The sequence below is a fragment of the Cnephaeus nilssonii genome (genome assembly GCF_951640355.1).
Source record: "Cnephaeus nilssonii genome assembly, chromosome: 23".
Lineage (NCBI taxonomy): Eukaryota > Metazoa > Chordata > Mammalia > Chiroptera > Vespertilionidae > Cnephaeus > Cnephaeus nilssonii.
This window is the reverse complement of record NC_137094.1, coordinates 10,118,051-10,136,157: the sequence shown is the minus strand read 5'-3', so window position 1 is coordinate 10,136,157 and position 18,107 is coordinate 10,118,051. Positions and strand designations below refer to the sequence as shown.

The window sequence follows — 18,107 nt, the reverse complement described above, 5'->3', positions numbered from 1 at the left end:
TTTTAAAAAAAAACAACACTAAAAGACTTGGTGTTGGCGGGCAGTTTCGAAAGAGTTAATTGTCATAGCTGTGAGAAATTCAGAGCCAGAGAGAGGAAAGGGAACAGCCATGTTTTAATACCCTAATAACTTCTAACTCTGGTCTCAGATCGTAATGTATGTGCGAAGAGTCCAGTAATTATAAGGTAATGAGTGGAGTGTGGTGGGGTAAGTGCTCTAAATTAAAAGGGATTTGCAGGGCTGTTGTAAGTCAGCGCCGACCCGCTTTCTTTCAAACGTTGACTCGAGGAAAAGTGCTTCGCCCCGAGTGCTTGCGGGGAGCCAGGAGAGCGATCTATTAATTACAGCGCTCGTTAACAGTGACGGGCACGGGCCGCAGATGCAGGGGGAGCGGGCACCGTGCAGGCTGGTGAGGGGTGAGGGGGCGGTTCTTTCTTCTGGTTCTTGTGAAAGGACAACACAGGCGGGTGGGCAGCAAGCAAGGTCTTTGGGGGGCTTTCTGTTTCCTATTTGCTTTTCTTACATCCTGATCCTGGTTGACTTTAGGAAGCTGAATACAATGTCCAAGGTGCCATATATTGATGAAGAGGCAAACGCTTGCTCTTGAGATGGTCTTCTTGGGACAGTTAACATTTCCTGATAGGAAATTCCATATTTTTGTTCACTTTATTATTATTTTGGTCGTTGTTAATCCTCACCTGAGGATATTTTTCCATTGATTTTTAGAGAGAGTGGAAGGGAAGGGGCAAGACAGAGAGAGAGAGAGAAAAACATCAATGTGAGAGAGACACATTGATTGGTTGCCTCCCGCGCATTCCCCTACAGGGATGGAGCCTACAACAGAGATATGTGCCCTTGACTGGAAATCAAACCCGTCAGTCTACAGGCCAATGTTCTCTCCACTGAGCCAACCCGGCTAGGGCGTATTTTTGTTCACTTTAAAGTAACAGAACAGTGGGGGAGGGGTGTGGAGGAGAGCATGAAATCTGTGCAGTGATCAAACATGACTGGATTTATAGTGAAGGAGATAATTGCATTCATTTGGCTGCTCCCCCAAATTCTGGCGAGTGACCATTACTCTGTGGGATTCCCATAAATCAACTTTCCACTGGGAAGCAATTATCTAAGTCCCTTTCTCAACTGTCACCTCTTCTTCCTATAGTGGGCTCTCAGAAGGTTCTTAGGGACTTTGCTAAAAGGGGTTTTGCACTATGACTGAGCGGGGGAGAAAATAGGACCCATTATATCTTTTCATCTAATTACCTTTTCAGAAACTGAATCGCTTATGGGCCCAGCCAAGGAAGACGGGCAGGGTGTTCCTTCTAGATAAGAGAGTTTGTCGCCATAGATGTCCACATTTGTTTTCGGGAGGTTTCATGTTAAAAGACCAAAAGATGGGGAGGAAAGGGGACCATCACAAATCTTTTTTTTTTCCCCATCACAAAATTTTATACCTTCTTACTTTGCTGAATATAAAGTATCAGATTTATGGACGCGGGCACAGGTATATCGTAGGCTCAAATGGCTTTTGCTGATTCATCTCTCCAACAGTGGCACATCACACACACACACAAACATATTTATTCATCAGTGCTGGTCATCATTTCACTAACGTTTGTGGGCTCCAGGAAGTAAGCCTTAAACATCGGGAAAAATTTTATACTTGATGTCTTTCTACAATGGTCCATGTCTGTGAAATAGAACCATTTGAATAAAGAAGCAAAGTGACTGAGGATATATTTCCTATGTGTCTTAGATCAATAAAAAACACAGCTATGCTCATGGAAGAGGGCTGACAAATAGTAATTACAGAGCCACAGACTCATCGCTTCAGTCTTGACAATAAAAGTTTGGTTCTGCTCATAAGAAAACAATTGCAGGATCTGAATGCGGGAGGGAAAAGTAGAGTGAAAATAGATGCAATTTTAGACATGATGTGGACTGTGCAGATCACTCCTCTTCCATGGGTACATTTAGAGTCTAGACTCTAGAGAGTTGATTTAGATCTTGTGTGTTGTTCGCCAAGAGAAAGGTACAGTTAAAGGAATTGGACCCGTTAGACCTTTTGTTCATGGGCTGCCTGGGCATTGTTATGTAGCCCTGCCATGGCCTTATGCCGATTCCCTTCTTGTAGAACAAGAGGTACTGACTAGAGAATGAATGATGGGAAACCCCTAGGTCTTAGGCAGCGCTCTCACAAGGGGCAATGTCTTTAACATTTGAATCCTTTGTTTTTCCTCCTTTTATTCTTCCCTTTCACTTTCTCTATTTTCTTTTTTACCTTCTCTTTGCTTCTACCTCTTTTGGTGGCTGTGTTTGACTCTCTCTCTCTCTCCTCTTTCTCCCTCTGTCTGTCTCTCCCTGAATCCCAGGCTTCTCTGCAGAATGTCAAACAAAGATCGACACATTGATTCCAGCTGTTCGTCCTTCATCAAGACGGAACCCTCCAGCCCGGCCTCCCTGACGGACAGCGTCAACCACCACAGCCCAGGTGGCTCCTCGGACGCCAGTGGGAGCTACAGTTCAACCATGAATGGCCACCAGAACGGACTTGACTCGCCGCCTCTCTACCCTTCCGCTCCCATCCTAGGAGGCAGTGGGCCTGTCAGGAAACTGTATGACGACTGCTCCAGCACCATTGTGGAAGACCCCCAGACCAAGTGTGAATACATGCTCAACTCCATGCCCAAGAGACTGTGTTTGGTGTGCGGGGACATCGCCTCTGGGTACCACTATGGGGTCGCGTCGTGTGAAGCCTGCAAGGCGTTCTTTAAGAGGACGATTCAAGGTTAGTTTGGGATCTGGGGATCCCCTACCCTCTTCCAACCTCACGTGATGGTTGGTTGGTTGGTTTCCCTAGTTCTTATCCTCATTCGTCAAGTTTCACTGTCTTAGTTCTATCTTTTTTAAAAAAAATATGTTTTTATTGATTTCAGAGAGGGAGAATGAGAGAGAGATAGAAACATCAGTGATGAGAGAGAATCATTGATCTGCCTCCTACACACCCCTTACTGGGGATCGAGCCCGCAACTCTGGGCATCGAGCCCGCAACTCTGGGCATGTGCCCCGACCAGGAATCAAACCGTGATCTTCTGGGTCATAGGCCGACGCTCAGCCAGTGAGCAACACCTGCTGGGCTGGAAACATCACTTTAGCCTATTTATAAAACTGTAAAACTCGGTAATGAAGCACACTTCCAGTCTTTGGGTCCTTACCAGCCATTGCCTGTCCACAGTGTTAGAATACTGAGGACACAGAGTAGCTAAAATTTAAATGTTGGTGATTTGATTTTGTTAACTTGGCATACACAGCTCTGGATCTAGCTACATAAAGATAAACAAATATTTTGGGATAAATCAACAAATACTGTGTATTCTGACATATGAAGGAAGTTCTCAGTATGAAAAACATTCCCACTTTCTCAACAAATATGGGGTGTTCCCCAAAAATGTATACATACTTTAATATCTGATAGCTCAATTTTGAAAATGAAATGTATTTTAATAAATGCTGCCTTTAATTTTGGGACACCCTATATTTTCTGAGAACCTACTGTGTGCCAGGCCACTTGCTGGCTGGACTTTTATTTTTTAATCTACATTTTATTACGATGTTGTTTCCTAAGGTTGGAGGGTTGGGGTTAAATTCCTCATACAAATGCCTTGAGAGAAAGCCAGGTATTTTGGGGGGATCGGGGTAGGGGTGGATTAAACGCTTTGGTCCTCAGTATGTTTCCTAAAGATAGAACAAGTATTTGAAACAATTTCCCAAGATTGTTTAAACCAATCAAATAGCTTCGCTATTATTAGCTCTGCAGCAGTTACTGAGCAATCCATGGGATGAAGCAGCGGGAATTCTGTGCCCAGTTCTTCCTTCGGATGCTGAAACGCGACCAGGAGCCTCGCTGAGCGGGGCTCAGGCTGATCTTGGCATTGATGTATATGCTCAGCTCCGCTCCATATTGGAGAGAGCAACTTGCAAGGGTTCTGAGCGGGAGACAGAGATGTCACTGTCCAGATTAGCGCTCTGGGCTTGCCCACCTGGCTGTGCTTGGAGCTGGCAGCTGGGCGCACTGGGTGAGGCCACGCGGCTAGCTCCCTCGGCAGGCGACCCACCGCGGTCCTTACTTAGTCCCAGAGAGGCAGTGAGGCACATAAAGGGATTAAATTGTGAAAGTATAATGTAATAATCAGGGCAATAATTATAAGGAAGACTGGAACAGCCCCTCCTTTCTGTGGCCAAACAGTGATGGCATTTGAACTCCAAAGATGTTGAAGGTGCCCGAATCTCTCATATCATCATGGGTTATTATTATTTTTTTTAATCCTCACTCAGGGGTATAGTCCATTGATTTTTATAGAGAGTGGAAGAGAGAGGAAAAGACAGAGAGAAACATCGATGTGAGAGAAACATATCGATTGGTTGCCTCCTGCATGGGCCGTAACCGGGGCCCGGGCCAGGGAGGAGCCTGCAACCCAGGAACATGCCCTTGACCAGAATCAAACCCGGGACCCTTTGGCCCGCAGTCCGACATTCTGTTCACTGAGCCAAACCACCTAGGGCTTATCATGGATTCTCATCCAGATTTTGAAATGGCCATAGAATCCATTGTCAAGCCTTCAGGCAGGATTGCAGCCAAACTATCTTTGACGTATCATAGCCTCTCTCTTCTCTCCTTTAAAAAGCTCCAGAGAATGAGACAGGGTTATGCAACATGCCTCTAAGACCAAGTCTTCCCACGCTCCCCCAGCCCTTGTGGCCAGGGCGTTATGTAAGAGGGTTTCTACTCTCATTGACTTGTCCAAGGGGCATGTGCACCCAAAGGCCTTGTCCCAGGGCATAGTTCCTCCTTAGGATCTTTATTTCTTGTTGTAACAATGTATTTCTGAGGTTAGTTATACAATATGTAATGCATATACATTTTAAAAGCCGGGGGAAATACTTCTTACTTTGAGAGCCAAAAGAACGTATATCCAGAGCGCATCTTGAGAAAAGTAATGGAAATTGTTCTTTTCAAAGCTGAATGTGATATTCTGGTTGTGAAAGGCAATTAATTATAGATTTCAGGGAAAGTCAACCAGAAAGGCACATTTTATTTATTGGCTGTTTTCAAGTTATCATTGGACAACGATTGAATTAGGTCAGCACGTAGCTAGGTAAAAATCAAGGTGCGTTTTTTTGTTTCTTTGCTTTTTCTGTTGACCAAACATTTTTTAGAAGACTTTGTCAGTTCTAACCTATCATCTAACAGGGTAACAATAGAGGCAATGATTTCAACGTTATTTTCCTAGGGTTATTAACTTATTCTGATTTTTTTTTTTCTAATTCTAGTTTTGGCCTCAATTCATAAATGAGTGGAAATTCTTTTCTTTTTTCTTTTTTAAATCTTCTGGAACCTTGCTATGGAGGCAAAAGAAGAAAAATACCTTTATGTCCAAAAAAGTCAATACACATTTCATTATTTAATACACAAAACCTTAAGTTTTTATTTCTATATAAGAATATGGAAATTGCGTGGCTGGCATGGCTCCGTGGTTGAACATGGACCTATGAACCAGGAGGTCATGGTTTGATTCCCTGTCAGGGCACATCATTGATGTTTCTCTCTCCCTCTCTCTCTTCCTTCTTCTCTGAAATCAATAAAAATATATTTTTTAAAAAAGATTAGGCATTTGCCTGCAAGTCATATGCTAAAGGCTATGGGCATAGCCTGTGGAATTGATGCCCCTGACTTCTTTTCGCCTGAATTGCTGACACTTTCCTGAACAGGGCGTATTCATGGAGCCTCATTCCTAAATGTTGCCTTTTCTTTGCCATCAGAGCTGATTTGGTCTTAGAATAGAGTGTTTGCAGCACAGAAGGATGTCGGTACTTACACATTGTCTGTTACAGCATAGGAATTTCCCAAGGAAATATAATAAATTAACTTCTATTTAGCTTAGTTTTCAGAGAAAGTAATTAGCCTGGTTTGTACATGGGAGCTTTAAATCTCTAACATGTTCTAAAATTAAAATCCAAAATACAATGGTAATGCCTCAGTTGACTTGAAGAATCTCAGTGATTTATAAGGGCAGATGCAGTACTCAATTAAATATTGAGGTAATATTTTCAAAAGAAATATTGTCTAGAGTTCATTTGCTTTAACTCAGAGCTTGCTTTAGTTGTAAGTCTGACGTTTTCATGTTTGTTTTTTTTTCTGGCATCGGATGCCAGTTATGTCTAGTTTTTGTTTTTTTTTTGAAATGCATTAATGTTGCTAAATTATGAATGAGAACTATTATTCTACTCCTGCTATTTTAACAGCTATCTTCAGTGTTTACTTCAATAGTAAAATTTAGTATTGCAGACTTTCTTTGTTGGCAAAGAATGTACAATATGTGAATGGATGTCTCAGGAAATAGCATCATTTGCAGTTTTATTTTTTATTTTTAACTTAACAGACCCACTTCTTGGAATCAATGAGTGTTTTTAAGTAACCACCTTACTGCCTTTTACAATGGCTACACTGTTTTCCATCTTACCAACAGGGGTCCAACTTCTCTGCATCCTCTCTAGTACTTACCGTTCCTATTTTTTTCTCCCCCTCCTCTCCCTCCTCCTTGTTCTCCTTCTCTTGAGTTTAATATAATGCCTTTGTTGTACCTGTAATAGATGAAGAGTTTGTTCATTTATCATCACAGTAATGGATCTGTTAGTTTTTAGAATGTGCCACACATGTTGGGCGGTTATTTCTCTGTGCCCGAAGTTTCACATCTACAAATAATATAATGATGTGATGAGACCTGTGCTCTGACCTGGCCTCCTATACTTTAAAAGCTTTTGAAGTATCAGATAATTTTAGAATTAATTTTTCTAGTGAGGTTTTTAGTCCATGGGCAATTTTTTTAATTCAGTTTTTCAACATAGTGAATTATAAGAATGTTCCCAAAGTTATGGTTCAATGATAGTAAAGGTTTATAAAGAGGAGGTGGACAGAAGTAAGTCTTAACAATATTTTATGTTTTTATAAACCATTTTCAGAAATCTCCTAAATATGAAGTTCGAGAGTTCAACTTTTCAGTAAACCACAGTTTTCTGTCTCAGTTCCCTGGATGTTATCTATTAACCCTCATTTCGCCACTGGATTTTTAGTTGTTAGTTTCAGGGATGGGGAATGTCCGGCCCGTGGGACATATAAGGCCCTCAAAATCATGTGCTCTGGCCCTGCCAAGGCATTAGTTAATTAAATGTTTGCCCAAATATAGCAGGCTAATGTTGTAAGTTGATCATTTTGTATGGCCCTTGAATGATGTTATAAATATCCAAATGGCCCTTGGAATAAAAGGAATAAATGTACACATGGAAATGTTTTCTATCCAAATGTAGTGGCTGCATGATACTTACTTAACATTTCTTTCTTTCATCAAGTGTATTTTTTAACAATCCCCCAAACCCCTTTCTTATAGTCATATGTTTTAAAAGAGATATAAGCAAACTCATATCAGATTGTTTAAAATTTGTAAGCAGGAAGGGAACATTGAAAAGTTGATGTTTAATACTGAGCACAACACATTTGGGGGGGTGGGGGTGGTGTGTTAGGGCTAGCTCAGATATAATGCCTTTCTTGTGACAGATCATCTTTGAGGTCTTTTATGAAGACTCCTGTGACAGGATCCCCACACTATAGGAACTCAAAAATGAAGAAGGCCCTGCAGGTGCGGCTCAGTGGTTGAGCTTCAACCCATGAACCAAGAGGTCTCCGGTTCGATTCCTGGTCACAGGGCACATGCCCGAGTTGCAGGCTCAATCCCCAGTAGAGGTGGTGCAGGAGACAGCCAGTCTATGTTTCTCCCTCATTGATGTTTCCATCTCTCCCTCTCCCTTCATCTCTCTCGAAAAATCAATAAAATATTTTTAAAGATGAAGAGACTGTACACATCACGTAGGGGGCATCCCACACTTCAGGACCACAATGTCTTTTGCAAGAAGATAACATCCTGCCAAAGCTAACCATATTGCATTCCTGCGGAACTTGGATGAGAGATCTTTATTTCTCCATCATTTTCAGCAGCGAGTGTGTTTTTATTATACTCACGATTCTCTTAGAAATGCATTTCAGAGCTTGCCTTCCTGGTGGCTGATTATTATTTTTTTTCTATCATGAACAATAGCTTTATTTTGGGATCTTTAAGTTACATTGTTTACAACCTGACACCTGTTGCTTTGGTGACAGGTTTGTTTAGTTTCTGTGCAGTTACCCTGCCACAAACCACGGTGGTGCCGAGATAAGTTGAGGGATTTCTTTTTGAGGTGTTGAGAGATGCCATTCTCTTAAAAGCAACCCTATCCTCTCCCACAGCTGCCCCTGCTCCGTAAGTCTGACAACAGCCAAAGACAATGCCAAGATCCACCCTCACCCTGCTTCGCCGGCATCACAACTTCCTTTCCAACCATCAGCAATAGCAACGGCGGCAGCCACACAAAGCTCCCTCTCAGAAGATAGGAATTCCATTTTCTGTCTCTGTGCCAAGCAACACTCAATTACTTTCAAAAGATTAGAGCCAGGCAGTGTTGCATCATAGTTCAGAGCACGGATTGTATTTATTTTTAAATTTTTTCAATGACAGCGGACATTCCATATTATTTTGTGTTAGTTTCAGGTGTACAGCACAGTGGTTAGACAATCATATACTTTTTAAAAAATATATTTTTATTGATTTCAGTGAGGAAGGGAGGAGGAGAGATAGAAACATCAATGATGAGAGATAATCCATGATTGGCTGCCTCCTGCACGCCCCCTACTGGGGATCGAGCCCACAACCTGGGCATGTACCCCTGACCAGAATCAAACCTGGGACCCTTCAGTCCACAGGCCAAACCAGCTAGGGCGACAATCATATACTTTGCAAAGTGTTCCCCCTGGTATTTCTAGTATCCACCTGGCACCATACGTAGTTATGACAGTATTATTGACGATCTTCTCTAGGCTGTACTTTACCAATCCCCATGCTTGTTTTGTAAGTACAGATTTGTACTACTAACCCCTTCACCTTTGACACCCAACCCCCAATGCCCCTCCCCTCTGGCAAGTATCAGTCAAGAGCACAGACTTGGCATCCAGTGTGACTGGGTTCAAATCCTGGCTCAGGCACTTGCTAACCATGTGATGCTGGGTGAGTTACCTCTTGTCTTGGTGCCTTAATTCTCTCATCTGCAGAATGGGGGTTCAGCGATGTGAAGTACATAGACGAATGCCTGGCACTGTTAATGTTATTCTAGGTATTGACAAGTAAGTTTTAATGGGGGCATTTAAGGAGTATTATACTGGATGTCAGGGTATTTGAGTTTTAGTCTTTCCTTCAATTAACTAGCCCATATCTTTGTAAAGATGGTCAGGTGTAAGTGAGTACGTATTTGTCCATGTGTCTATGTGGTCTGCAAAAAACCAAGGGGCGGAACCAACTGGAATGTAGGATCTCTTTGAAGCTTAATATCTTATAAATCTGTGTTGCTTTTTGCCAAACGATACACCATTGGTGGATTGTTTTGAGTTTTATTATGTGCAATTGACTATGCTTAATTTTTTTAAAATTAATAATTTGGGGTAGCCCTAGCTGGTTTGGCTCAGTGGATAGAGTGTCAGCCTGCAGACCCTTCAGTTCCATTCCAGGCAAGGGTATGTACCTTGGTTGCAGGTTCCATCCCTGGCCCTGGTCGGGACACATGTGGGAGGCAACCAATCAGTATGTTTCTCTCATATCAATGTTTCTCTCTTTCTCTGTCTCTCCCCATTTTTTCCATTTTCTCTAAAAATAAGTGGGAAAATATCCTTGGGTGAGGATTACCCCCCCACCCAATAAAAAGCACTCAATTTATATGCACATTGTAATCCCAGCTATAGAGAGTATTGTTTTGTATGTGTGTGTTTTTAATTTATTATTTTTTAATTTAAATTTAAATTCTTTATTGTTTAAACTATATGTCTTCTTTTCCCATCATTGATCTCTCCCCAGCTGTTCCCACCCCCCATGTGTGCGTGTGTGTGTTTTTCAAATTTCCAGTGGTATGAGCAGAAAGTAGCTAGAAACAAAGCATTGAAAACAAGAAAGAAGGAGAGAAGGGGAAGAGGTCCCTGTGTGGAAAAGCCTTCACTACCATAGACAGAGGGCTTTTGTCCTTTTTTTTTTCCGATTTGGGCGTTTAAAACAAAAGTACCACCGATTATTGCAATGCTCGGTAATTGTGTACTCAGGCAAATCCCATTATTTTTAAATCACTTACTGTTGGAAAACAATTGGATAATCCCCACTTGGAATGCCCTGCGGGTCATCGCCACCCCCTTGGTTCTGTTAATAAAATTAAAACAATTGGGGGAGATACAGGGCTGCTTTCAAATGAGCGTTATAATTGTGATGTCTGCACCTGGGAACCAGGGGGTACCTCCCTGGAACCACAGCGGGCTTTAGGTGTGAGCCATGGGAGTCGGGAGACCAGACTTGACATATACTTTTATTTTGAGATGCCAGGCTAATTTACATCCCTCCGCCCTTTCCCTGCCAAACTGTAAAAGTCCATTAAGTGACTGAAAGGAAGTCACAAATTACTCACCGGCACTCCGGGCTGGAGTTTTACATCCACCCTGTTATTCCCCCCGCCAGCTAGCTGAGAGATTCTATTAGGCAGTAAGTGAGAAAATTATGCATCAGCACACTAATTGTACAAAAGAGTCTGAAATAAGGAATCAGGGCCCAGGACTTTCTGAGACATCGCCAGGAGATATGTTATACCTGGTTCCATCATTCTTGTCAACTGGCTTTAAAGTCCACAGCTTCCAGGCCTCGCCAGTCTGGCTCAGTGGATAGAGCGTTGGCCTGGGGACTGAAGAGCCCCGGGTTCGATTGTGGGCAAGGGCAGGTACATTGGTTGCAAGCTCCTTTCCGGCCCGAACCCTGGACAGGGCACATGCAGGAGGTAACCAATCTATGTGTTTCTCTCACATTGATGTTTCTCTCTGTCTTTCCCTCTCTCTTCTACTTTTTCTAAAATCAGTGGAAAAATATCCTCCAGTGAGGATTAAAAACGAACAAAAAACCCCTACAGCTTCCAGGTTGAATTGCTCCCTCTCAGCACAGCTCACTCCCCCAGCTCCTGACAAAACTGGGAAAATCCCCCTCCTGTCATCAGGAGCTGCCCAGTTGGGTCCCTGGTGCCATTGGACAAATACGTCCCACATCAGAGCAAGCAATAATGCAAGACATCTCCGTGTGTGAAATGAGAAGCCCGGGCGGTGAACAGTGACTTCCGCCTCATCCTGAGTGTCCGTCCAGGGTTAGCCTTGCAGGCGTCCACAGTTGCCCTTGAAAATATTGCCGTCTCATTTTCCCTTTCATGAACCGAAGAAAACAAGTGCCCTGTGGAGATCGTGGGTCTTTTGGGAGCCTTGTCTTTGAGCCATTACCAAAATACTGTAGATGGGACATGGTTACCCAGGGGCGTGGGGAAGCACTTTTTTTTTTTTTGATAAATGCTTTCTTTATTGAGTAGTAAACGCACCAGGGAAGGGTTTTCAAGGGCAGCAGCTCTGTAGACTCTCAGATGCATCAAAGACTTGGTTGGGTGGTGATCATAGCCAACAACAAGGAACCGAGCAACTCAATGGGAGGGCTCGGACATGAGAGAGGTTTTCCTCCAGCAAGTAAGTTCCTTAGCATGACGCTGCTTTGTTTTTCTCGAGATGTAAACCAAGGTGTTACTTAGTGAAATCAAGGTTATCGTCCATGTATGTGAAGACATTTATTGAAACAGGACACTTGGCTGAAGGATACCTGGTCTCATCGTAAACAATTTCTATGCATTTAAGCTGAAACTATATGTTTTGGAAAACACTCAGGGCCCCGCTGTATTTTTTCATCTATTCACAGTGAAATTCTGTTTTCTTTTTAATATATTTTTATTGATTTCATAGAGGGAGAAGGATAGAGAGATGGAAACATCAACGATGAGAGAGAATCATTGGTCCTCTGACCCCTGCGTGCCCCACACTCGGGATCGAGCCCACAACCCGAGATATGTGACCAGAAATCAAACTGTGACCTCCAGGTTCATAGGTTGAAGCTCAACCACCGAACACTCTTGTGGCTATTCTGTTGTTTGAAGAAATTTTAAATTCTTTACACAGTTATGCATAGATTAAGCTACTATTGTTGAATCACTCCTAATTATATTCTCAATGTGGCTATAATTCTGACAGTACCTTAAAAATATTATAATTAGATAGAAATTAAATAACTGATTCTCTCTATATTCTATATTTTCATTTTATTTTTATTCTATTCATATCAAGATGCATTTTTATTTCTTTAAAGCCTCTTACATTCTTCCCTTTTTACCTTTTCCTCCCCAGAAGTTTTTATATTCTATTGTTTTTCATTTCTTGATAATATCTCCTTGTTTTGCTCTGCATTTCCATCTTTGCCAAAGCTACTTTTCAATGTTTTGATAATTAACTCAGTTTTCTTCTACTTTTTCTGATTTAGAGGATGTTTTTTTCTAGTGTCCTTAAAATTGCTTCCTAATAGGATAGCCCACTCACTTGACCTTGTGGACATGACTGTATTACAATACAGTAATTGCTGTTCATCAAAATGACCTTGAGATTTCATGAAAATATTAAGTTGTTCTAAGTACTTTGCTTATGTACTAGCTTTTCATGGAAGACTGGAGGCCCAGTGCACAAAATTTGTGCACTGGTAGGGTCCCTATCGGCTGCAGGCTACGGGCCTGGGCCTCCCTCCCTTTCCCTGCTGGCCCCGCCCCCTGGTTGAACTCCCCAAGGACCTCCTGGTCAAGGGGACAATTTGCATACTATGCTTTTATTATATAGGATTTCTATGCTGCCCAAGAAAAGGTCCTTGCCTCCAGGACCTTACCCTCAAATGGGTAATATGCATGGGAAAAGGTGTAACAAGATATGGCATGCCTTGCTATGACGCAGGTACCTAAAGAGATATGAGAACCAAGAAATCATTTTCTGCTAGGCTGGGCTGAGCCACTTTCATGAACGATTTGGCTGGGATTTGAGTTGAACATTGAGACTTGGAAGTAATTTTAAGAAAAGAGGGGCACAGATAGATCATTCTCAGAGGGAAGCCTGAAGGACTCAGCCAAGAAGAATCAATCTCAGTGGCTGCATCACAAAGTTCATGTGAGGTGATCATGGTCATATTCCTGGGAAAGCCCATGAGCGTCCCATGGTGTGGGGGCTTCGTTAGCTAGTCTAACATTGTATATTTAATCTCGGAGACCCTAGGAATCTGTGGACTTAAAAAAAAAAAAAAGTAGGGTGGTAACTGATCAAAGCAGTCATCGGAAGAGGCATAGGATGGAGGCATGCGGCCTGGATTAGATGGGGACTGGATGGAGGCAACGTGCCCAGCTTGCAGATAGCTGCCATAGTCCAGGTGTGAGCTCACGCAGGCCCGATTTAGGTTCCGGTCAGAAGTCTGCTATTGTGAAGGATGAGGGTATACTTTTCAAAGCGGAAGAGGAACTAGTTTGAAAGGAAAGGTGATTCTTTGGAGAGGATGTTGGATCATCCCAGGAGAAGTTGCCAGCACTGGGTTGAGAGTGTGGGCCTAGTGCTCACACCTGCATACTGGACCATGAGCCAAGTTTGCCTTCGCCCTGACTTTCCAGGCGTAGGAAAGTGAAGAAATGCTGCTTGGAAAACTATTTTTTTTATTTTAATTTTCTCTCTCACTAGTCATTGTCTTCCTAAGGAAGCAGGGACCTGGGTTTCTTTTTATTTATTTTATTTTTTAAACGTTTTTATTGATTTCAGAGAGGAAGGGAGAGGGAGAGAGATAGAAACATCAGTGATGAGAGAGAATCATTGATCGGCTGCTGGCTGCCTTCTGCCCGCCCCTCGCTGGGGATTGAGCCCATAGCCTGGGCATGTGCCCTGACCGGGAATCGAACCAGCAACCTCCTGGTACATGAGTCGACGCTCAACCAACCGAGCCACACTGGCTCTGGGTTTCTTTACAAATAAGGATAGGGAGGGCCATGTAGATGGAAGGTTCTGGTAGTAACTCCTCAGAAATTACTAGCAACACTCTCTTGATGTCAAATAAATTTTCGGTGATGGTTAAAGAAACTCTGCACTGAAAAATGGTTTATCTACAGTTCATATTCTCAGTCCCTTTATTCTCAGACATGACCTAGACAGTCTGGTTGCTTTGACTTGGTTTTCTAGGATTATAGCATCAGTAATGTCTTCAAAGAAGGTGATGGGTGTGTTTCTGTGGACACAATTAGTATTACTCTTACTATTTAACCACTTCTGTTAAAAAGTAGTTGCATTTATTATTATAAATACCCTGTATTGCACCCTAATTTAGCCAAACTATTTGGATGGGCTTATCTCAAGCTATAATACACAACCCCCCTTTTTTTAAGTCATGCGTACTGAGCCAATTTTCAGTGGTTCTAAGTGGCGAGGTCTTCCTTCCTGTGGAATTAGCGGTAGCTGAGGATTTGAGTCTGTACCACCTTGCAATCCACTAATGTGATATTTACTGAGGAGGCATCAGTCTGGAGAAAGGTAGTCAATATAAATCAGTGTTGACAAAGTGTGATTAACTCTGAAATATTTCATCAATGCCGAGGTCCCAGGCAGCCTCTATGCTAATTACTAGTCTCTGTGCCTACTTTCTGGGGACTCGGACAGACCCTGGGCACAGCAGACACGGAGCAGCAAAATTGCAATTATGCTCAGACCGTCTCTGATGACAATTTATGCATTTGGTGTGATGACCTCCCCCTTCCCAAGAGGGCAATAAACAGGATGCATTTTCATTAAGATACTAATGCACTTAATCACCAGGGGAAAGGGTTAGGAAGGAGCGGGAGACCTTCCAGGGCTGTGGGATGGAGCTGATGGGGAGAGAGGCTTTATTCTAAAGGCAGCTTCTTTGCAAAGCTGGAGGCAGGCCCAGGGCGCCTCCCACACGCCAATTCCAGATGCAGTTTGGATCTTCTCCTGGCTACATACCGTTTCAAATGTGTCGGTACTACCACTAAATGTAAACTCGGATGATAAAAACACAGTTTCACCTCAGTTTATTCTTATCCATAACACTTTCATGGGGCTGGGGGTTTGTATCTCCTTCTGCAAGTGGTGTAACAAGGGTGATGAGGATGGTGATGATGAAGATGAGGATCACTGTTTACGAATAGCGAAGCATTTACCAAGCATTGAGTTGTTTTGTGAGACTGTGGTTCAGGTTACAGCAAGAATCAGGGAACTTCAGGCATGGCTGCCCTGTAGGAGCTTCCTGCAAACTCCCAAATGAGCCCACCAATTATTGTCCATAATGAAGTTTGTCAAAAAGGCAATATGGCTGCCTGGCCAATGTGGTTCAGTGGTTGCGTGTCAGCCCAGGAAGTAAGAGGTTGCCAATTCCATTCCCGCTCTGGACACATACCTGGGTTGCGGCTCCATCCCCAGTAGGGAGTGTGCACGAGGCAGCCAATCAATGATGTTTCTCATTGATGTTTCTATCTCTCTCCCTCTCCCTTCCACTCTATCTAAAAATCAATAAAAACATATTTTAAAAAAAGACAATATGCCTGATGCATCCCAACATTAGTCACACAAAGAAACCCAGGCTCAGCTAAAGACCATGGATGCATGCCCCACGGACACCCATAGTCTGGTGAAGGCCTAGGAGGGTGGAGAGAGGGATGGGTGGATGGAGCTGGGCAAAGGGTGGGGAAAAGGCAACAACTGCAATGATGTCAGCATTAAATTTTTTTTCTTTATTGATTAAGTTATTACCTATGTGTCCTTATCCCCTATTGCCCCCCCCTCCCACTCATGCCCCCCCCCCCGGTGTCTGTGTCCAATTGGTTAAGCTTACATGTATGCATACAAGTTCTTTGATTGATCTCTCCCTTACCCCCATCCCCCACTACCTTCCCTCTGAGGTTTGATGGTCTGATCGATGCTTTTCTGTCTCTGATCTGTTTTTGTTCATCAGTTTATTTTGGAATCATTAAAATCCTATATAATAAAAGAGTAATATGCAAATTGACCATCACTCCAAGACACAAGATGGCTGCCCCCATGTGGACACAAGATGGCCACCACAAGATAGCCAGCAGGGGAGGGCAGTTGTGGGCAGTTAGGGGTGACCAGGCCAGCAGAGTAGGGCAGATGGGGGTGACCAGGATGGCAGAGGAGTGCAGTTGGGGAGACCAGGCCAGCAAGGGAGGGCAGTTGGGGGGGACCCAGGCCTGCAGGGGAGGGCAGTTTGGGGGAACCAGGCCAGCAGGAGAAGGCAGTTGGGGGCAACCAGGCCTGCAGGGGAGCAGTTAGGCATTGATCAAGCTGGCAGGGGAGTGGTTAGGGGGTGATCAGGCTGGCAGGCAGAAGCGGTTAGGGACAATCAGGCAGAGGCAGGCAAGTGGTTGGGAGCCAGCAGTCCTGGATTGTGAGAGGGATGTCCAACTGCCCATTTAGGCCTGGTGGGATCGGGCCTAAACGTGCGGTCAGACATCCCTCAAGGGGTCCCAGATTGGAGAGGGTGCAGGCTGGGCTGAGGGACACCCCTCCCCATGCACGAATTTCGTGCACCGGGCCTCTAGTTTTTTAATAAAGAAAGAGAAATCCAGGCTTGAGGATACAAGAAGATAGTTGTGATGCTTGAGGTTTTATAGAAATAATCTTCTTCAAAATGTCTTTGGATCCTGAGATCCCGGAAGACTGGGTCTTGGCCCGGGTGAGCTAAGCATCAAGTGAAAGGCCCATTCTGAACAGGAGTTTTTGAAGAGCTTCACCAGATATCTTCTCAGTGTTCAATGTGTCTTCAGTGGTTGCCCCAGAGCATTCAGCCTCATGACACTTGTCACAGCCTCGTGCCTGTTATTTATTTAATTCTGCGGGGAGGGGACAGGAGTCATCCACTGCCTTTGAGATGCTCACATTTCCTGGATCTTGCCCACCTGACGGCTTGTTTACTCCTGACCCTGTGTTTCAGGTAACATAGAATACAGCTGTCCTGCTACGAACGAATGCGAAATCACGAAGCGCCGGCGTAAATCCTGCCAAGCTTGCCGCTTCATGAAGTGTTTGAAAGTGGGCATGCTGAAGGAAGGTAAGGCCCCTGGGTAGCCCTGCGCTTCAGGCTGGGAATGGGAGGTGGTGGTGGTGGTGTGTGTGTGGGGGGGGGGGGGGGGGGGGCGGGCACAAGGAATTGTCACAATGTGAGAGAAACCAGGAAAAGATGGGGTCACAGTAAGTGCGCCGAATCTGAGAGCGGAATGCCTCTTCTTTATCTGACCTCTCTGATACCTCGTGGCTAGCTGCTGACAGCGACAGGAAGGGGCAAGGTAGGATGTACCTGTTGTTTGGCTCAACCCACCAGGTAGGTTTGGGCAATTCTGGTTTTCTTCATCCTTATAATTTCCAGAAGGCGGAAGATGGAGAGCAACCAGGAGGCGACTCTTTATTGTCTTTCTGCATTTCTTCTCTTTATCAGGTTCGCAGAGAGATTTTCCCCATCTTTATTGAGCTGGGATTGACAGAGTATATATTTAATGTGCCTAAGTTGCTGTTTTGATATGCATGTATTTTGTAAAATAATTGCTACCATGTAGCTAATTAACATATCCACCATTTCATGTAGCTTCCATGTTCTTCTTGCTTAATTAATCTTAGATTTAAAGCACCGTTTATTGTCTTCTAGTCTTATCTTTTGGATTGATTTTCCATTATAAAGAACTTGCAGTCATGACATTAACATTGCGGCTCTCAGTTGGGGATAATAGCAACATACACAAGATAATAACCGTGCATGTGTACTCTGTGCTGAACACACTGACTAAGCTCACACAGCCAGGAACTGGAAGCAAACGGTCAGATTCTAGAATTCTCTCAACTCCCACCCATATCGAAGGTCCTGAAATATTTGTGTATCTCAGCATGTCTGTGAAACTAACATTCTAGCTCAGAGAAAATTTGTGTTGTTTTTTTTTTTTTTTAATTTGAAAATCCTAGATTTAGCTGTGTGTGTGTGTGTGTGTGTGTGTGTTTTTAATGTATCTTTGTGCATATGGGTGCCTTTATA

The 18,107-nt window shown here is 43.5% G+C and overlaps 1 protein-coding gene across 15 annotated transcripts in view; it reads left to right on the top strand.

The window, feature by feature from the left end:
* ESRRG (estrogen related receptor gamma) overlaps window positions 1-18,107 on the top strand; it is a 429,120-nt gene that overhangs the window by 296,644 nt on the left and 114,369 nt on the right. For all 15 annotated transcript variants that reach the window (XM_079763434.1, XM_079763447.1, XM_079763440.1 and 12 more), the window contains 2 exons: window positions 2,373-2,788; window positions 17,019-17,135. In XM_079763434.1, coding sequence (XP_079619560.1) covers window positions 2,386-2,788; window positions 17,019-17,135 — 520 coding nt within the window. In that variant the 5' untranslated portion in view covers window positions 2,373-2,385. The remainder of the gene's footprint in view (window positions 1-2,372; window positions 2,789-17,018; window positions 17,136-18,107) is intronic.